This window comes from Mycteria americana, chromosome 3 (assembly GCF_035582795.1).
Source record: "Mycteria americana isolate JAX WOST 10 ecotype Jacksonville Zoo and Gardens chromosome 3, USCA_MyAme_1.0, whole genome shotgun sequence".
In the NCBI taxonomy this organism is placed as follows: Eukaryota; Metazoa; Chordata; class Aves; order Ciconiiformes; family Ciconiidae; genus Mycteria; species Mycteria americana.
Window position 1 is genome coordinate 79525804 of NC_134367.1, and position 19672 is coordinate 79545475.

The 19672-nt window shown below is 42.8% G+C and overlaps 1 protein-coding gene across 1 annotated transcript in view; it reads right to left on the reverse strand.

Moving 5' to 3' along the window:
• Positions 1 to 1051: 1051 nt before the first annotated feature.
• The window catches only part of RPS6KA2 (ribosomal protein S6 kinase A2), a 179542-nt gene continuing 160921 nt past the window's right edge, over positions 1052 to 19672 (reverse strand). The window contains exons 15-21 of the mRNA XM_075499116.1: positions 17180 to 17269; positions 15543 to 15701; positions 14195 to 14356; positions 9782 to 9858; positions 7152 to 7269; positions 5848 to 5985; positions 1052 to 5453 (exon numbers count right to left, since the gene is read on the reverse strand). Coding sequence (XP_075355231.1) covers positions 5328 to 5453; positions 5848 to 5985; positions 7152 to 7269; positions 9782 to 9858; positions 14195 to 14356; positions 15543 to 15701; positions 17180 to 17269 — 870 coding nt within the window. The 3' untranslated portion in view covers positions 1052 to 5327. The remainder of the gene's footprint in view (positions 5454 to 5847; positions 5986 to 7151; positions 7270 to 9781; positions 9859 to 14194; positions 14357 to 15542; positions 15702 to 17179; positions 17270 to 19672) is intronic.

The window sequence follows — 19672 nt, forward strand, 5'->3', positions numbered from 1 at the left end:
TCTCCTTTTCTGCTATAGTAATCTGCTTTACTTTCCATGTTTGTCTTCCTCACTCCTATTAGGTAGGGATCTAGAAAGCTGTAGCACTCTACAAAATCAGGAATTTCCTCTGTAAAAACGGGTGATTTGAAAACAAACCCCATGATTTTTTCTATCCTCTTTATAAAATCAATGGTGGCAAAAATACACACAGTCAACTTTATTTCCCCATGGCATGTCATCTCCAGCACTACACCTCCTGGTTACTGGGAGTTTATATGAACTTGTGCTCAATTTGCAGAAGCCTGGGCTTGTCCTCCCCCTCTGCACGCACAGCTGGGCACCGGTAACCTGCTGCTGTACAAACATCCCATCATTTATCGCACCGGCTCTGAGCTACACCTGAGCTCAGCTCAGCAGAACTCAGAGGGAAAGAGGTGACACCGAAGTTGTAGCCACATCAATGTGTTGACAGCGCTGCTAGCAAAAAGGATGCTGTTGCCTTCTTGCTGTCCCCAGCCACTTCTTCTGATGCACAAACATTTGCTTTGCCCTGTGGTGACCCAGATAAGGGAGGTGCGAAAGGACAGATGAGCAGCTGAGGTCAAGAGAAAGTGACTGCCTGCCTTTTTTAGCATCAGCACTCACATGTACTGGAATAAGCTCTGTGGACTGGCAGCATAAGAAACCCTTGTGACACTCATGGCTTAGGGGATGATCCAAGCCCTGGCATAATTCATATCATAGACACGCAGCAATTGCCATACTTGACCAAGGTCCGAATGTATTCAGCTGTACCAGAGCTGAGTACAAGTTGTTAGAGAGAGCACTGCACTATGCAGGCAAAACCAGCCTCTCCCTTAAAGATCTGCATACTGATTTCTAATAGAGTATGATCTACCCTGCAAGCCAACAGATTTATTGTCCCTTTCAAACTCAGTCCAAAACCTATTCAGCCATAAGTCTGGCTGAGAAGAGTCCCAGTATTACATCCAGGGTTCAGTGAAGCAGAGGGACACACAATCTGTGCTTTGTAAGAGCATGACACGCAACGTTGTGTCATGACGTCATGTCACACAAGCTGTCCTTCTCTCAGCTCTCTCTGCTTGGGTTATGCCCACTATTCAGGGGCAGTCTCAGGGAACTGCTCAAGATGATCTAAAATCTGTTGTCAGATGGTCATTTTTTTCAGATGTAGAGATTGATTACAAAGTGTCTGTGAGGGTCACTTGTGGTTTGCTGAAAAAGTCAGGCTTTATAAATGCTATCTGCTGTTAAAACTTGCTTGAAAAAATTAAACAGACTTTAAACAAGTAAAAATTAACAGGGGACAGGGATCAGCTCTTCCTCTGAGCAGCATCTCCAACACGTTTGCCATATACACAAGCTGTGGTGCTGTGTAGGAACCGGTGCAACTCTTCCCATTGCATAAGAACCATTTGGCTTCTTCAAAGTGCTGGAGCTGCAGAGGTGGGGTCCAGCTTTGTGAAATGTGGGGAGATGCCTCCTCCTTGCTGGGCAGACTCCTGTCTACTGAGCTGAACAACAGTTTTTGAAGTGACTCTCCAGATGAGCTGACTATGTCTGGCAGATACACGTTAGTATGCCTTGGACGGTCATTGCTTTGCACACCTTGATGGTTCAGAAATGTAACTATACTATTTGAAATAGCCTAAGGCACTAGGTCACTTTGCGGCCTAATAACCTTCAAGATGGTATGATCTAATTCAAAGTGATTTTTAGACTTTCAGGAGTTGAATGTAACATTTAGTAAAAATATCGAGAGAGAGAGAGAGAGAGAGGCTAAGCATTCTTCAGTTAAGTTTTCTTCTAGAAAGAATAAATGCTTATTGCTGAGCTATACTGTAGCAAGGAGTCTGGAAAGGAGATGCTGGTATAAAAGCAGCTGTAGCAGTAATTAAGCCATGGCTATGCACCTCCGCCTGGATCCATCTGGGCTGGGGGAAGCGGTGGGTACTATCAGTCTGAAATGACGAGAGCCAACGGCGTGTTCCTGCCCCTCTGCCAGGAGCGACTGTCCCTTGGATTTGCTGCTGGAGGCTCTTGTATTTCAGTCTAAGTGAGCTGGATCAGCAAGACTGACAGTGGAAATGGTTTAACTGGGCTCATCTTGACTGGAACAGGTCACAAAGCCCTCAGAAGAGCACCTCCCATGCCAAGCCTGGGGAGGGGGGCTGATCTGCTGTGGGGGTCCATGGGGATGCACAGCTGGGAGAGAGGGGAGGCTGGACAGGACAGCTTCTTCCATGGATGGGCACAGCTGCCTATGCACACCCAGAGCAACCGCTACCGTTTTCAGTGACAGATTTTCAAGAACGCCGCAGACAAAACTCTTCTGGGTATCACCTCGAGTACTGACTACACTTCTATTCATTTGGACAAGCTGGGACAGCACGTTTTTTGTGTATGTATTTGCATAAATACACACATGTGCATACATCTGGATGCACTGGCAACAAAATCTTAATAAGCAAACCCCATTATATGTAACTTATAGGCTTATAAAGTAATTAATGAGCATCAACGTGTATCATTCTGTATGTGGCCTAAACCTTGTGTGGTTAATAGGGTGATAGCTGGTGGATTAGAAAGAGCTAAATCAGGAAGAGATTCAAACCATTAAACTTCAGGAAGAGCATCATCCTTTAAACTTGGCCTACAATAATATTCAGATGAAAAAAATGTTCAAAATGCTCAAAGAATTAAGACTGAGTATATCAAGAGGGGATTAGACTGTTTCCGATGGCTGTGAAGAGAAAGCAAACTGAAGCAATGAAAGATGACCAGGAAATCTCAGGGGGGAGACAAAAACTGTACATAATATTTACAACACTTTCTGCCCATATACAATACAATTACACTGACCATTAAAAATACATTTTGTTGAAACAGCGTAAATCAGCTGGGACCCCAGAAAATCCAGCCGTCCTTCCAGGTTGCCCTTAGCATCCTTGTGCCCATCTTGCCTGCTTTCAGCATAGAAGTCACTTCCAGGGAAAAAAGGCCTGGCCAGAGCATTTCTGCATCAGCCAGGATATCCCCTGCCTGTGGAGTAGCCTCACAGTGTGCTGCTAGCAGAAATGTCTGAGACTTAACTTCTAACAAGAGGAAAAGTGTAAAGGCAGCAAAAAGGTGATACTGAGCACAGCTTAGCTGGAGGAGAGAATGAGGGCTGCTGTGTACATAACCATAGACACACACCTGCGCGTGTTTGCACACATCAGTCCAAGCCAATTCAGCCACTGTGTGAAGTTTCACAGCACTGTTTATTCTAGAAAAGAGAAGGGCTTCAAGGAGAGCTGCTTTGCAGCAGCCCTCTGTGCACAGCACATAAACCTGAACATTAAATATCGGTTTAAATTATTAAGAATAAATTTAAATTTAAAAATAGACTAATTCAAACAAAGAAAGTTCAGTCAACATTGGAACAGAGATAGTTTTAGGAAGCATATTGCTATAGCAAATGCAACTCCTTGTTCCCTTGGACACTCTGAGGCAATGATCTGGTAATTCCAGTTCAGCACCGAGATGCACACACTACGCAACAAGGACAAGTCACCATCTCTAGCATATGAAGCTCCATGTTCACATTTTTCTTTTTTTCCCGTCACAACAGAAAAAAAGCCAACACAGCACATTAGCTCTTCCCACAAAGCATCTGAGGTGACAAAATTTACTTGGAAAACAAAAATTAACAAAAGCAGTATAAAGAAGAATCCTGGTCAGCTTGTGACCACCATAAGCCAAGATGGGTAAGAAAAAGCATAAAAAAATAGTTCACATCCGGCACCACAAACCTTCCTCGCTTTCTTTGAAATCAGGGAATGAGAAAAAAGGTCCATTTTGCTGAGACCGTTTCAACACAGTTTTCTTTTCCTGAACCTGGAAAATCCAGGTATTAGGGTACAGAACTTTTGTTTTATATGTATATAAATACACATGTACAGATTTATATAAATATAAAAGCAGAGCATCCTCCCGTTTCTCCTCATAATTTATTATTCTTAAAGCTTATAACAGAGTTAGCTGGACTCTTCAGAAGCGGGCACCCCCTGCACACACGCGTGGCACAGGGAGTTGAGCTCTGCCAGAGCGGAACAGCCAGACAGGAACATGAAACGTTGGGTGACGGAGGCGGATTCGGGTGCGCAGCCGGGGAAGGGCAGGGAGCAATGACTGGAAATGGCCTCGCTTGCTCCAGGGTGGCACTCCGGCCCGCCACAGCCGGTCTCCGTGAGCAGACGCGGTGACGGCGTGGGAGCACGCCTGCGCTGACCCACCCGGCCCCTCGGCAGCCCGGCTGCCCACCCACCCTCTTCTGTACCAGCCGCTGAAGAGGGACCATGCCTTGCTTTTAAAGGGAGTCCCAGTTTGCCCCCCAGGCATGTGCACGCTAGTTCCCTTTGGCAGTACTCCCCACCACGCTGCCATGGGTCTTTTTGCCTACTGTCCTCAAAGTCGCCCGTGCCACTCCCTGCCTCTGCTCGGTTTCCCCTCACCTAGTCCTCCCAGACCTCCTGCTTGCTGGTGGAGACCAGACACCTCTTTTTCCCCGACCCACAGGCTCCTACTCACGCTGTTTTATGTGAATGCTTTCCTACAGTCTCATAAGACCCAATAGTTTCCTCAAAGGACTGAGTTTCTCAGAGGTTTTCTGCTATCGGAGACCGAGTAAGTCAGGGCTGGTGGCACGCACTCCTCGAGCGGTGCTGGCTTCATTCCAGAGAGGGTAGGGGCAAAGTGCAAAAGATTTCTTGAAATCAGAAGGTATTTCCACCACTGACAGCTCTCTCTCCTTCATGTTGTATAGCACTTATTTCAAGTAAGGTATTATTCATGTGTCTCTGCAGCCTTCACTCTTCCTGGAGTGAGTGGAGATTAGTAGATGTCTACTGGTGACCAGCCGAGCCACTTCATGATGCATCCTGGAACAGCTGAAAATATTCAAACTGCGCTCTTCATAGCAAAAAGTGCTTTTCTTGAGAAACAAAATGAAAACGGTGTTCCCATGGAACATCTTAAGGACTCAAAAACAGTATTTCCTAGGATGGGAAGGGTGGAGCACACCTACTTTATTTGGCTTTATCTCAGTAAGGAAACAGAGCTACTGGCAAAATTGGCACATCTTTGTGAAGTTGTTAAACTTGGGACCCTGGCTGGAATGTAAAAGAAATGATGGAGCAAAGGAGAACTTTGCCTTACGCTGGGCTTCTGCTAGTTCTGGCGATTTCATGTGCAGGTTGTCCAAAAAGTTCTGCTAGCCAAGTAAAGATGAATCTCTCAAATAATAAACTGTGGGTTTTCAAAGAGGCTTTTTGGGGGTACTGCTACAACCTGGTAGAGGTAAGTCTTTTCATGCCCCTCCGCTGAGCCAGATTGGAGGACAATACAGGCTCCAGCCTTGGTGCCTGAGGTGCTCGGTTTAAAGCAAAGTAAGTGGCTGCCATTGCACCCTGTAAAACAGAGAAAAAGAAGATGCTGGGCTGAAATTAAGTTCTTTGATGCTTTTCACCTCCCTCTCCCTATTCAGTCTCCTGAAAAAATGGACGTGCATGGACGATTTCCATGAAATGATAACAACATTTAGGCTGGCAGACAGCTTGGGTCTCTCTGATTCAAAGCGGTGGCAGTACATGCAGAGAGTCCCACCAGGTCATTACAATGCAGCTTGAAGTTAAAAATATTGAGCAGGTGACAGGTCAAAAATCGTTACTGTTAATATGGTGCCATATTAAATTTGGCCTCTGTGGCAAATAATCTTCCCAATTTCTCTATTAGTTTCCAGAATATTTACACAAATGACAGCTCATTCTGCAAGGAAGGGAGAGACAGGGGGGTAGGATGTACCTTCACCAGGTGAACGTCCTGTCTGCTGAGTTGGTTTTGAGACAGATACTCCCTGTTCACTATCCATGGATGTCTTAGGACCTGGACTGCTGTGAGGCGCTGATGAGGGTCTACATGAAGCATCTTTGACACAATGTCCTGGGTTTAAGAGGAAGAAAACAGTAAAAGGGAAACAGTAATTAATAGCAGTGTGGGTTTTACTAAGATCTTCCTGGTGGCAGCGTCATCACCAGCATGTCCAATGGAGAGAGGGATGCATTTTAGATATGCTTTACATTTTTTAAGGGTAAAGTGTGATCTTCAAAATTTTCAAGCGTAATGTTCAACTCTCAGTTGATAATCCAGTCAAAAGATAACGTGGAGGGTATTCATCTTACTGAGTGAGTGTTAATTACTGGTGACCTCATAGGGGTGACAAACTCCACCTAGAGAGAATGCCATCTGGAGGCATCTCCTCACTGACTCCAAAGCATGCTTACAAGAGAAGCTTAGAATAGAAATCTAACATTCAGGCAGCTGAAATTCAATGAGATCGGTTCTACCACGTCTGAACGTTTTAATTTCAAAACTGGACATCTGATAAAAAATCCATTGTGAGGGTCATAGGTGTTGGTAGTAAGATGAATATGTTACTAGGATTGCTTGCAGTTTTGTGGTGGGATATATCAATGTTCTTCCGTTGGATACTACCAGTTGCTAAAACTGAAATCTCTTCAGGAATCTCTAAATCTTGTCAAAGTTTCTGATTAATGCCAGGCAACTGGAAGCTTGCCAGCTTTCCTGCCCATCTACCTGTCTCATAGACCAGTGCACAGCTTCATGCCCAAAAGTCTCAGCACCAGGTGAATTTTATCTCCTGGGTTTTCCATGCTTTGTGATAGATGGGCAGCCTAAACTGTGAACTGTACAGGAGTTAAAAATGCTAGTTTGTAAACTGCCTGCTCCTGGTTAACTCTGAGGAGCAAAAAGGTGATTCACTTATAGACCATGAATTTGTGGCATTGACTACGCTACACTTCTGTTAAAAGTTCATTTGCACCAAAAAAGAGTTCTGTGCTATTTAAATCTCAAGAGCATTCACAATTGGTGGTGCTATATTATAGTTTGGTTTAATGAAATAAACTACCAAAATTCCCGACATGCTGTTTCATGCAGAGTGATAGAAACATAAAGAAGCAAGCTTTTATTTCATGAGGCACTGAGAAACAACCCTTCTGACTATCTCTCTCTTAAGTTTGTTACAATTGCAGACTGCAGGCCCATTTCAGAGAAGAAGAAAAAAATCTGAGAAAGCGTTCACTGACCTTTGCAGTATCAGATACTGAATCCCAATTTCCTCCTGTAAGTGCATATTTGCCACTGCCAATCCTGGCCAGAATCTCCTCTGGGGTGTCATCTGGTCCATTTGCAAAAGGAGTGAACCTGTTTTAAAAAACAGAAAAAAATACAGTGTAATTTGCAAGTATATGATTTCTAGGCTCTAGTGCTGACTGCCACTGATTACAACAGGAATTTGGTTCCAGAACGGACCACAGACATCGCTGCTTCATTTTCACTCAAACTCTACAGTCTGGTGGTTCCTCATATTAAGTTGTTCTGCAGAGGAAAAGACTGATTCCTCAATTGTTTTTTTAAATTTTTGTTCTGTTCTCATTTTTTAGGAATGAAATATTCTTTTTAAAAAATAGACAGGTTTTTACCTCTTTAATTGTTTTAACTCTGCTTTATTGCCAATAGAAGTACCTTGATAATGGCAAGAAAGGATAAAAATAATAAAGGATAAAAATTAGGATCTGAAACAGAAAAAAGGAAAAGAAAAAAGAACCCTTTATAATCTATTTTGCAGAGCTTTGTAAACCATAATGTGCAAGTCGGTTGGGCAAAACAAATGATCTGCAATAGGTTATTTTAAATCTTCCTGATCTAGCCAGTAAGAAATTACTAGTAATATGCACCCAGGTTTAGTGTCACAGGCAGAGGGCACACTTTTTGTCTTCATCAAGTGACAAGTGATAAGATTTTTGCAGCTGACTAAAATCTACCAGGCCAAATTGTACTCTGCAATCTTGAACAGCTGTGGGTTTAGAAGAAGGGGGTATCTGGGATTTTTGTACTTTTCCTTCCATCTGTCTTTTCTCTGCTCAAAACTTGCCAGTTTGGTTTTTAGATTGTTAAACAGTTGGTTTGGCCACAGCTTCCTCTCCCACCTGGTTTCTAGTAGCACATTCAATCCCTCGTGCTGTATTGTCTAATTTTCAAAAACATGTCAGATTCCACAGAAGTTCAGCCCGAAGAGATACATAATATTATTGCAATCTATAACGATCAAGAGGGAGGCACTAAGAGTTAAGGACTGGCTAAAACTCCAAAGTCTGTCGCTACCTGCATTAACAGGATCCCAGGCCTCTGCTCTCGTCCTGGCTGTCTGAGCCCTCTCTGCTCATAGTGATGGGAGGAGAATAAAATCCTAGCTGCAAATGATAGTCAGTTCCTACTACCTCTCCTCTGGTGAGGAAGAACAAGACCATCCCTACGGATGGAAGAACAAGACCATCTGAGGTGCAGTGGTGGCACCTGAGAAGTCAGCACTCTCAACTGTTTGCATTACTCTTATTTGCTCTTGTAAGTGCAGAAAAAAGTGAGATACAAGTTACTAGCACCTGTTGGCAAATTTAATATCCACTAACTTGTGTATTTCAGATTCAAATATATTTGGATTTTTTTTTTCACACGTTAAAAAGAAGCATTTTTAATATAATCAGCTAAACAAATGTGACTGTGGGTAATGTATTGATTTTAGTTTACTGGTTCTGGTTGTGTATCACTGCAAATCTATGGCATTAGGCAAATAGAAACAGGTTTTTGGAGATCCCGCAGACTGGGAGACTGCCCCAGAAAGTCACAATATCTTTCAGCTAATGGTGAACACATTTGTACTCAGGAACAAAATAGATGGGATGATAGAAACTCCTGGCACCTTTTCTATAATCCACGAGGCAAGGGACATGAATAACAGAAAGGCAGGGTCCAACTCTTTGTTTTCTGTATAAATCTAGGAATGAATCCAAGCTTCTTGCCACAGCTGAATGATCGTGAAGCAGATTAGAGAGCTGTGAGAGGTCACTGAAAAGTTTTGAGCTGCCCTTAGGGACGATAAATGTGCACATACCATACCCTGCAGCCAGCAAGAGAAAGGAAATTCAGGAGCCTGGTAACTCCAGACTGGGTTTGCGCACTGTGTTTCCCATTCACCCTAATGCATCTTATTCCCATCCTTCACTGCTTATTTCAGTCTGTCTCTCTGGGTCTTCTTGTGTCAATATTTAACTTCAGCCAACACATTGGTAGGGTTTTTTTTGCCAAGTAACCCCAAAACGTTCCTGCTGCCTGTTGCTGTTCTTGCTGGTCTGTTCATTTACTTTCTGTCCTTTCCACGGCGTATTTTTCAAATAGCATCTGAAAACAATGTTTGGGTTTTTTTTTTTAGCCTTTAAAGGTGCTCAGATACCTCGATAACAACAGTAGAAGATGAATGTAGCTGAAGAGAGTACATGTGTTAATAGAAAGGAATGAACATCCTCTTATGGGTAAGGTGAACATGATATGGGGCTCTTCATACTCCTACACTCCTAGTGTAAAACTTCCACGCTGCTGAAGTGGTGAGTGAGCATTATAGGAGTCTAGGTCTCAGTGAACACTTATGGGCACAAGCTGTTAAAAACCTAAACAACTTGTAAAGTGTCAAAGATCTTTATGCGTTCTGGAAAAGCTTATTCTAATTCTAGGTCTTGGCATCTATTTTCTTGCCTCGTAGAGCTGAGCACATTTCTCAAAGAGGCCAGATAGCTTGCTGTCTCTATCTGTGACTCCTTTCTGGCTTAATCAGTGCTGAGCCCAGTGGAGACTGCTGCTCTAGGAAAACTTCTTCACTCACCCTGCCAACATGGTATACAGTAGGATCCCCAAGCTCCAGATGTCACAGGCTGCATCGTAACCTTGGCGTTTAAGGACCTATGTGAAGGAAAGAGAGAGACAAAAATAGGTTGATCTGCATTCCTGAATTTTTAGTTCTGGTCTTCAAAAAGCATCAATTATTAGTGGCTGTTTCTGCTGACATTTCCAGGGCTTAAGTGTGTATCTGGCTTGAACAGGGACTGCCTCGGGAGCAGAAGGTTCAGTAGTGGTGTGGAGCCCGGGCTGGAGTGAGCTGGGTAGCGTTCAGGCCCAGCACAGCCGTCACCTCCACAGTGACAGAGACGAGTGCAGTTTGTTGCAGGCTCTGCGAGCCTCTCTGACCATCTAACACACAGCAAAGCAGAACAACATTTCAGTGTTTTAAAATATTTCTTAGAAAAAGCCCGTTAATACTTCAACATGTATCCTCATAAAGGTTACCAAGAACACTGTGGACACAACAAGCGTAGGGCTGAGTGACAGTGATAAGCATGTCTGATAAGCAGTGATAAGCATGGATGCACAGTAATGTGTATCTAATGTCAGATGAGTGAAGAAGCATGACAACTGCAAAGAAAGGTAAAAAGTTTATTCTTATCTTACTTCTGTATTAAGAAAAGTAGCCACATTTAGGCTGGACTTAACAGATAATAGGCTAAAACTTGATCCCTTTTCCCTATGGGGAAAACAAGACCTATGGTACTCAGCAGAGATCTGACCAGTAGGTTCAACGTTGGTACACAATAGCGAGTTATAACAGTAAGGGTAAAATTTGGATTTCACTTATGATAATGCATGCCAGAAGAAATGCCTATTTGAGTAAGTGCAGGTCCAAGTGAAAGTGAAGTCACCAACTGAGGCAGCATTGCTGAGATTAGGGGAAGAACTATATTTTTGTTTGGCTCAGAAAGCTCAAGGACCACCTCCAGATCTCCCACTTGCTCGTAAAAGCAAACTGCCCTTCTGTTTATTCAGTTCTGACACACAAGGAGAGTTTTGTCCCCTTCCGATGGATCAGTAGATACATTAATTTTTTGCAAAGCGCATGAAAAAGGAATGTACAAATTCAGCAAGTCTTTCTCTGACCTGCATCCTTATTACCCAGGAGTGATTTCAGCTGTCTGAAGTCTACCACAGAAAAGAGCAAGCACTGCTAGGAAAAACAGTTCCAGAAGATGTTGCCTCGACAGATTTTACAAATGATGAGTGGTAAAGCAGCCATCTGCCAGGTATGCTGCTGAGCGAACATTTGCTACCTGGAAAAAAAACTGGAGAAAAAGCCGCATTTCCTCCTGTTGACAAAGCCGGTAAAATCCTGCTTCTGCCTCTCTCTCCTGCACATCATATATACGCTCTCTGGCTGTTTTAATTGTTTCTGTTTCTTTAGTTCCTGCATTCATTCCCCCTCTGTTAATGTTAGTTTTCATGGGAAAAACTTCTTTGCTATTTGACAAACTCAGTTGCTTCTTGCTTCACTTGTGAGACTGAATACCCAACATTTTTCTTTGGTGTGGCCATTCTCGTTGCTTCTTGAACAGTTATATTTTCATTGCCATCGCTGTCTTACTCCAATAACCAAGGACAATCTAGTCCAAGGCAAAGGACATAAAAATGGGGCAGTGATGATGTTTAGTGGAGCCGGGTATTAAGCAAATGGTTACACAACCCCAAAATGATGGGCAGGTGTCGCTGTGTGCTGTCATTCAGTTTGCAAGAACGCTGCTAGATAACAGGGGCATTGACTCTGTGCCAGTGTCTAGAGAAAGCTTTGCTGGGAATTACTTTTTATCAACAGCAACTTTACCCCACGGATAACAGCAGGATCTAGGGAGAGTGATCAGTTAGTGTCACTGTTACTTCAAAATGTCTCCAACGGGTCTGTGCAACTGTGGTTAACGTGAGAACACTGAGCTGGCAGGAGCAACTGTTGGAAATTTTGGCCGCCAAGATTAGTGTTTGATCTAGGGGGCAGATGCTATCAAACAGGAACAGGCATCTGTCTCAGAAACAAGTCAGTCAGGGAAAGAGCTTTGCAAAAGATGCACTGGTGTCCTACTCTAATGGATGCTGAAGAGTTTACAACCCATGAAGGGATCTAGGTGACCCTAAAAGAGAATTTGGTGGGCTCTGAAATACATGCGTGAGCTGGTTCTTAGTGCTGCACATGTCAGGGCATTGTGGTGATTCCTCTGGGTTCATCCTCTGGATGAACTGGATGAACCCATTCCTCTGGGTTCATCCAGTTCTGGTAATGGCTCAGATATTTATCCAAACCCCTTTCATTTCAATAGGCTTTGATTTATTGGATTGACAATGTTACAAATATAGGCTTTTCTCAGTTGTGACACAAGCAGGGATGTGTGCTTGTATGAAAGCTAATAAACAATCTCATCATTTCAAGTGCCAAAACAATAGTTCTTCACGGATTTTGGAGGAAGACTGCAGAATAAAATCTTTTACTTTATCCAAAAGGACCCTTTTGGCTGTGTTTTCCCTCCTGACCCAGCCTGGCTCGTCACTCCCGCACACAGCATGCCTCGCACTAGGTGGCAGCGCGCGTCTTTCTCTTGGACAGCCTTCGTCTTTGCTCATGTCCTCCTCTAAGCCCCAGATTAAATGTTTCCAAAATAAAGGAAGATTCAAGCGGGCAAACATGTCATCCTTCCTCTGCCACCCTCCCCTTGTGTCATCAGCTCAGCTGACTTTCTGCTGCCTTGTTTAGTTTCATGGGCGTATGGCAGACGTCGCAGCGGGGCTCAGACAGGGAACGGGAAAGTCAAGTCTAGGCTGGAGGGCAGCGTTATACCACAGGTGAAATGTGAAAGCACTTAAGGCTTTATGTAAGCTCTCTGCCAGTTCTGGTAATGTTTCAATTAACCTCCAACGTTTCCTGCATTAGCAGGACCTGTCTTACCCATCACACACGTCTGGGAGCGTGATTTCTGCTTTCAGTTCAAATCAGAAGAGTCGGATCTGAAACTGCATTGGGCTGGCAACGTTTGTGATTACAGACACTATACAAAATAGCCCATCATGAAAAATAGCTACACCTATTTTAAGCGCATTGTATCTTGGAGAAAATCTCAGTGCTTTAAATCTTGCAAGCGTGATCATTTTTTGGTTTAGAAATTGAACTGCTGTGGTGCCGCAGAACTTTTTTAACTTATTTTGATAGATTTTAAACAGCTCATTCCAGTTTCTAAAATGAAAACCCAACCAAACAGCAATAAGATAACAAACCGATCTGTCTTAGCAATGGAAGATTTTTTGCTGAAAAAAATCTGCTTCAAATTTATACTGCCCTGGCAATGGTCTCAATTTAACAAATTCTCCTTCTGATGCTGGAAAGCTGTGATTCCTGTATCTTCTGATATCACGAAAGGACCATATACAGAAAGATCATCCCATTTTTCACTGCCCAGTTACGTACCATGCAGATGAACATTGGATGGAGGAGAGTTATGGGGAAGAAAAGATTGCTGAATGATACCAACCAAGAGAATGTGGTATTTGCCAGCAGAGGACAGATGAAGTATTGAAAGGCAATAGTTTTGTATTTTTCTTATAAGGACCATAACAAGCAGAGGCAGACACACATCTGAAGTTGTGTATTGCAAATATTAAAATTGCTGATAAGCATTACTCCAAGAAATGGACAATTACCCAGGAAATTAACCTCTTGCTCCTTCATCGGAAGGAAACAGCTATGAATGTCTCCAGGGTCAAACACAGCAAACAGCCCAAGCCGTTCAATCAGCTGTGGGACCCAAACCCACTCCCATGGGGCTGCATGAAAAGAACAGCACTCGCCAGCGATGCAGAGCCACCTCTCCCCGTGCCTGGGGGCAGGCTGTTTGGTCTGCCTCCATCTCCCTGTCTGCAAAAACAGGAAAGCAGCCCTTTCCTACGTCCCCCATAACAGGGGGACTGGTGCTAGGAAAGCCCAAGAGGAGAGATGTTTCTTTAGCTCAATGAAGTCAATGATAAAGCTCCCACTGACTTCATTGTGGTACGGATTTCATGCATGGATTTTTCTTTTGAGTCTTATTCCTGATACCAAGATTTCCCTTTTAAGCCTTATCCTGTTTTGACGTAGTGCACTAGAGGGGAAGCAGTCTGAGCAGAAGCAGCTACAGAAAAAGAGGTATTTATCCTAGTAATGAGCCAAATCATTGCATACGTCAGTCTGAGACAGACACCGGCTTCTGTCGGGAGAAAAACAACCGGCCTGACAAGACCAGGAATAGGAAAGTTATGGTAACAGAGGCTGTCCAGGTGCCGGTAGCCTGGTTTCTGCCTTGCTCCTCTTGTGAAGGCAGCGAGGAAAAGGCAGCGAGGATGGACTGCTTCCTAGGACACGCTCGTTACTCACGGCTTTGAAATGCAATCCTACCTCAGGGGCCACAAAGTTGGCCGTGTAGCAGGGAGTCATGAGCAGCCCGTTCTCCGCTCTCAGCTGCTTGGCAAACCCGAAGTCACAGATCCTGATGGAGTCTGGGTTTCCTGACTCATCCATGTAGAGGATATTACTTGGCTTTAGATCTCGGTGCACCACCTTAACAAGAAAGCAGTGAGTAACAAGTGAGGAGAGGAGTTCAGGGAGCATCCAGGCTTGGCTGCCATTTCTGGTCTGCTGCCTGAGGTAGGTCAAGAGCTCATGCCTAAAATATTTAAGTTTTGGAGAGAAGTTGCTTAAAAGCCTTGGGCAAATGAAGGAAAAAAAAAAGGTAAAAGTCTGTTAAAATCAGGAAGAACATGTTTGACAGCCTCTGCTGGATATGTATTAAGATGGAGGCTGCTGCTCTAAGGCGGGACACCTTTCCTGAGGGCAGTCAGAGGGGGGTTGCTGTACAAACACCTCGGCGTCAGAGTCTCCTGGAACCTGACGGCCCTAAATATTCAGCTGAAAGGCGAAGAAGAAGTCCCGTCATAGGAGAAATGTGTGTAAGGGTCTTCTTGCGACTGTCTATGTGAGTGGCTCACACCTGAAGGGGGGGATTTTTTTTTTCCTTATTTCAAAATGTATTCACAAAAATCCTTTCTGTAGGCATGCAACTTCAAGTGGCTGCGTGTTTTACCAGACATGCTGCATTTCAGTGGTGGGAAAACAGCCTTTATTTGTTATAGCAAGACTGAAAACTATCATGAAAACATAAAAGCCCAAGCACAAAATGCACTTGTTTTAACCACAAAACAGAAAAAGCAGCAAATACTTGACTAGTCAGCCAAACTGCTTGTCCCTGAAAAGCGGAAAAGGAGAGATTTTCAAACTGCCGAATATAGAGAGCTTAGAGTTTAAAAGCCAGCTCTTTAACAGCATGTCAGAAACCTTTCCCATCAGCTGCTCAAACTGCCACTTCATTTGGAAAGCTGAGCATTTGGTTTTCTACCTATCTGCTGATTCAGCTACCCTATTTGAAATTCTGTTAAAAGATCAGGTACTGCAATAAGGACTGCAATAAAAAGTAAACAACTAGTATCTCAACAAGGTACAACAAGGAAAATCAGTGTAATTTGGAGATGAAAATACCACTTAACATACTGCAGTTCAGCTGGGAAATGGCTAAAAAGCCTATGACCCTATTTCACAAACCAAATGTAATTATAAATATGGAGAAATTTTTTTTGGGGGAAAAAAAACGTATTTACATTTCAGAGAAGCAAAATCACAGCTATTTGCTTTTTCTAAAACTCAGATTTTTAAGAAGGTTGATGTGGATAGCCAAAAAAGCAATGCTTACACCCTGAGAGTGCAGGTAGTCCACAGTTCTGGTGATGGTGCACAGCACAGCGCTGGCTTCCCGCTCCGAGAAGCACTTCTGCTGAAGAATGCGGTCCAGGAGCTCACCTCCCCGCATCAGCTCCATCACCAGGTACACATATTTCCCATCATCATAGACCTGGAAGAGTAGTAGAATAAATATATGTTTTGGACCCATTAGCTTGGTGAAGGTTGGTCCTTTAATCACAGTGTTGGCCTGCTTGTGTGAGATGTTGCAAGAAGAAAATGTCAGCTAATGTGTGGGAAATGTGCTTATTACGCTTAATAACGGAAAAGGCAACTTTATAAAATTACTTAATCATCACTTTTTTCTCGCGTCTGTAGCAGCTTGCCGATTTGTCCACACAGAAGCGTAGCTTTCCCGATCTGCTGTCACGTCAGCAAAGTAGACCAAGCTGCTAAAAGCAGCACCACTTCACACAGCCTGAAATGTCTGCTGGCTCTCACCCAAGCCTCCTTCTCAGTAGTGTTCTCTCTTTCCACTTCTACAGGGTAACATCTGCCATTTCAAATATCAATATTTCCCTTTGACTCATGATCAGCTAAACGAACTGTATTATACTGTTGGCCAAGACCTGCTTCCAATGATATTATATAGTTTATATTTGCAATTCTGGTGAATACGTTGTTGACATTAGCCGCAAGATGTATTTACCTTCAACATCAATTGCAAGGGGTAAAAGACATTTTTTGTCTAAATTGGAAGACAGCCATTTTCATGTCATAATCCTTTATCTGGACTGCAATAACAGGCGGAGTTATAGTCATGAATGCTAATTGTTTTTGGAAAGGAATATAAAACCTTTTTTGCACAGATATTAAGATACTCTTTAACACTTAGGAATCAGGTGAAAGTTTCCTGAGGGCATGTAATTAGAAATTTTTTATGTTCTTCTCTAAGGTCTGAACCATAACATACTGGCCACTGACACCAGCAGGATTTTTTGTTCTGTAAGCTCTGAATCTGACACGGTGTGGACAATCCTAGGTGAGACTGCAGGCAGCGTAAGTAAAACATCTCTGACTAAAGGTCATGACTGCCTGTAAGCATAGCGAAGGCTATTCTTCACATGGAATGCTGAAGAAAGATACCTTCATGTCTTCTCAGGCTGCTTGAGTAGAAGGTAAATACTCCCTGGCATTAAAACACCATCGGGGGAAACCCTAGCGACTCTGTGAGCTCTCCTCTTCCCAACACAGCAGGTACCACAGGCTGCATGGGAAGGGCTGCTGCTCGTGAAAGAGCATCCCCTGCCCAGCAGCACCACTGCATGAGCTCAGCAACTTGCTCCGAAACACCCAACTAGGGAGATCCCACTTCTGAAAAGTGCTGCAAAACCAAACACATTTTGTTGTTCTCCAGCACTGTGCCCCTTTGGTTTTATTTACAGTTGGTTAGACAGTAATTGCAGAATGTATAACCTGACCAGTCTTTCCAACTGCTATCCAGTAATTTGTTAAGTCACTTTTTTTTCCTTGATTTCAATGGTCTGGTTTTAGCTCTGACCTTCAACTGAAGAATTTTCTAGAACTAGAAGGTGAGCCTGACCGTAAGATGAAAATCATTTACGGATGAAGTGCTCAAAGACTACTCACATCTTTAAGAGTAATGATGTTTGGATGCTGTCCATATCGCAAGAGGATCTCAATTTCTTCAGAGGGGTCTCTCTTGCTCTTATCAATTATCTGGAATAAATGAAGAACAGTGTAGTAAGCTGGCTAGCAGCACTAAGCACAAAACAAGCAATTTCTACAGTTTAAACAAATTAATATTTAAAATTCTTCTATTAATCATTATTCTAGGAGAGGACAGCTCAAACCCTGTGCAAATGAGAGCCATGCTGACTATATGCCAAAGCCAGATGGAGCAATAATTAGTTTAGATTCTGAAGGCGTAGGCTCTCTTTTTGATGCCTATAGTTTTGTTTGCCCATAAATAATGGCACTTACAAGAAGTGTCATTTAGAAATCAAACCACCTGGTGAGTCTTAAAATAATAATACTTTTAAAATGACCTCTTTGACATAAAAAATGGATATGTTCATAATATTGGCATATGCTTGTATATCTGCTGATAAATTAATAGAAATTACTTGTCAGGTGGGTTTGTCAGAAATGAAAATGTGTAGACATTTACTGTCGGGGAGATCTGAGTTGAAGCTAGTGGTAATCACTTGGCTCTTTGGGCCATGCTGTTGTAATGAACAAGAGAGTGGCCAGAGATTGCATTTGGCCATGTAACCAAACTCTGCCCATTCCTAAGCTAGAAAGAAATCTGCTCAATATATCACTTCTCTGTATTCAGCATCTTTTGCCTTTGGGATGTCAATCAAAGAGCTTCGATCATTGGCCCAGTTGAGAGCACTGATTAATATTTCTCACTTCGCAGATTTAAATGATAAATATGAAACAAAAAATAGCTATAAAATAATCCAAGGGAGATCTCTGTATTTTGGAATCTCAAATGCAACTGCACAGGGAATGGCTAAAGACTCATTCTACTAGAAACTCATTAGGAGTACAGTATTTTGGCATGATTTCTTATTGCTAGAAAACAGCAGCAGTACTTTTGAATAACAGGTTTACTGAAAAGGAATGGATGATGTTTTCAGAAAATCATAATACCATTATTGGCTTGGATTTCAAGGCTTCCAACTTTAAATGTGGTTAGTTCTCTCTAAGAACTAGGCACAGAGCACAGATTTAAAACAATGGTGTTTGCAGGGAAACAACTTTTGAAAAATCTCTTTTGTTAATGAGGATAAATACTTGGCTGCTTTTGCATGCATTTTTTATGGCTTAATTATGGTGAAACACATTTAAGTACATGTCTAGAATTTTATGCGTCAGTTATAATAGTGCATACTTCAATATATATCAGAGGTTTCGTAGTCATCATGGCTGGCATGCATTTGCAGTGATAATGATGGTCAGTAGTTGTCCACGGTTGAGGTACGCATTTGAAGCCGTATCAATGATTTGATTCTGAATTAATAGCAGTGCAACAAGTGAAAGTGCAACAGAGAGCTGATGCAGGTAGATGGCTGTTGTCCGCATTTGAATAAAAGAAGGAAAAACCTCAAAAAGAGGTGAATGGAAAAAATTCTACTAGCTATTTCTCCTTAGAATAATGTTGTTCTCCCAGTTTAGTTGAGACATTCTCAAAAAGCCAAGGACACCCTGACTGAATGACTCCTCATAAATACAAGCACAGTGACTGAATGTGTCCCTCTCAACCAATAACTCTAACATATAAAAAGATCCTCAGGGCTGCTTCCTTGGCTAAACTAATATAGCTCTTGTCAAGTTAATGGAGTTACACACATGTGCACCTGTTAGGATCTGCCTGCCTTGTACAAACCAGCAGAATTTATTGCAGCAAGTATTACTACCACTGTGTGCAGTACTACTATCACTATGGTACTGTAGCAAGCAGTATATTCCAGATTCCTTTTCTGTTGTATTTTCCTGTGAAAGGAAATATCCAGAGCTGTGGAAAATTTTAAGCAACTATTAATAATGCAGGACTATAAATGTATATATATGGCCTAAAAAAAGTCCAAACCAAAACCAGACTCAGCTACTGACACAAAACTCAAAATAACATAACCTGAAGCAGTCTGCTACTGATTTAGTAACAACAGCAATAGATGATATGTAATGCTTCTAATTCACAATATGCTATATAAATATAAATCGCAAGACAGTCACGCTAAGTATGCATGCTTTTTGCTTTAACGTGTGCGCAAGCTGCGATACAGTGATTAAAAGGACAGGCTGCCCCAAACCACACAACAAATCATTGTCAGAGCTGTGAAGGGACCTGCCAAATTCCTCTCAGTCCCTGAGCAGTCTGGTTGGACAGACCAGAACAATTTTTTTCCTCCACAGCGAGAGATTGTCACCCTGACGGTGCCTCTATTCAGCGTGCCTGTGACTTACACTTGGCCCACAGCTGATAAAGCAGCAAAGGAGGTGGCTGCTGCAACTTTAGCAGAAATCTCTCTTCAGTTCAGACTGGCTGCAGTATGCACAGTTTCTTTATTCGTGTGCTGCAACGGCCACAGCAGCTCCTTAACTATGCCCCAT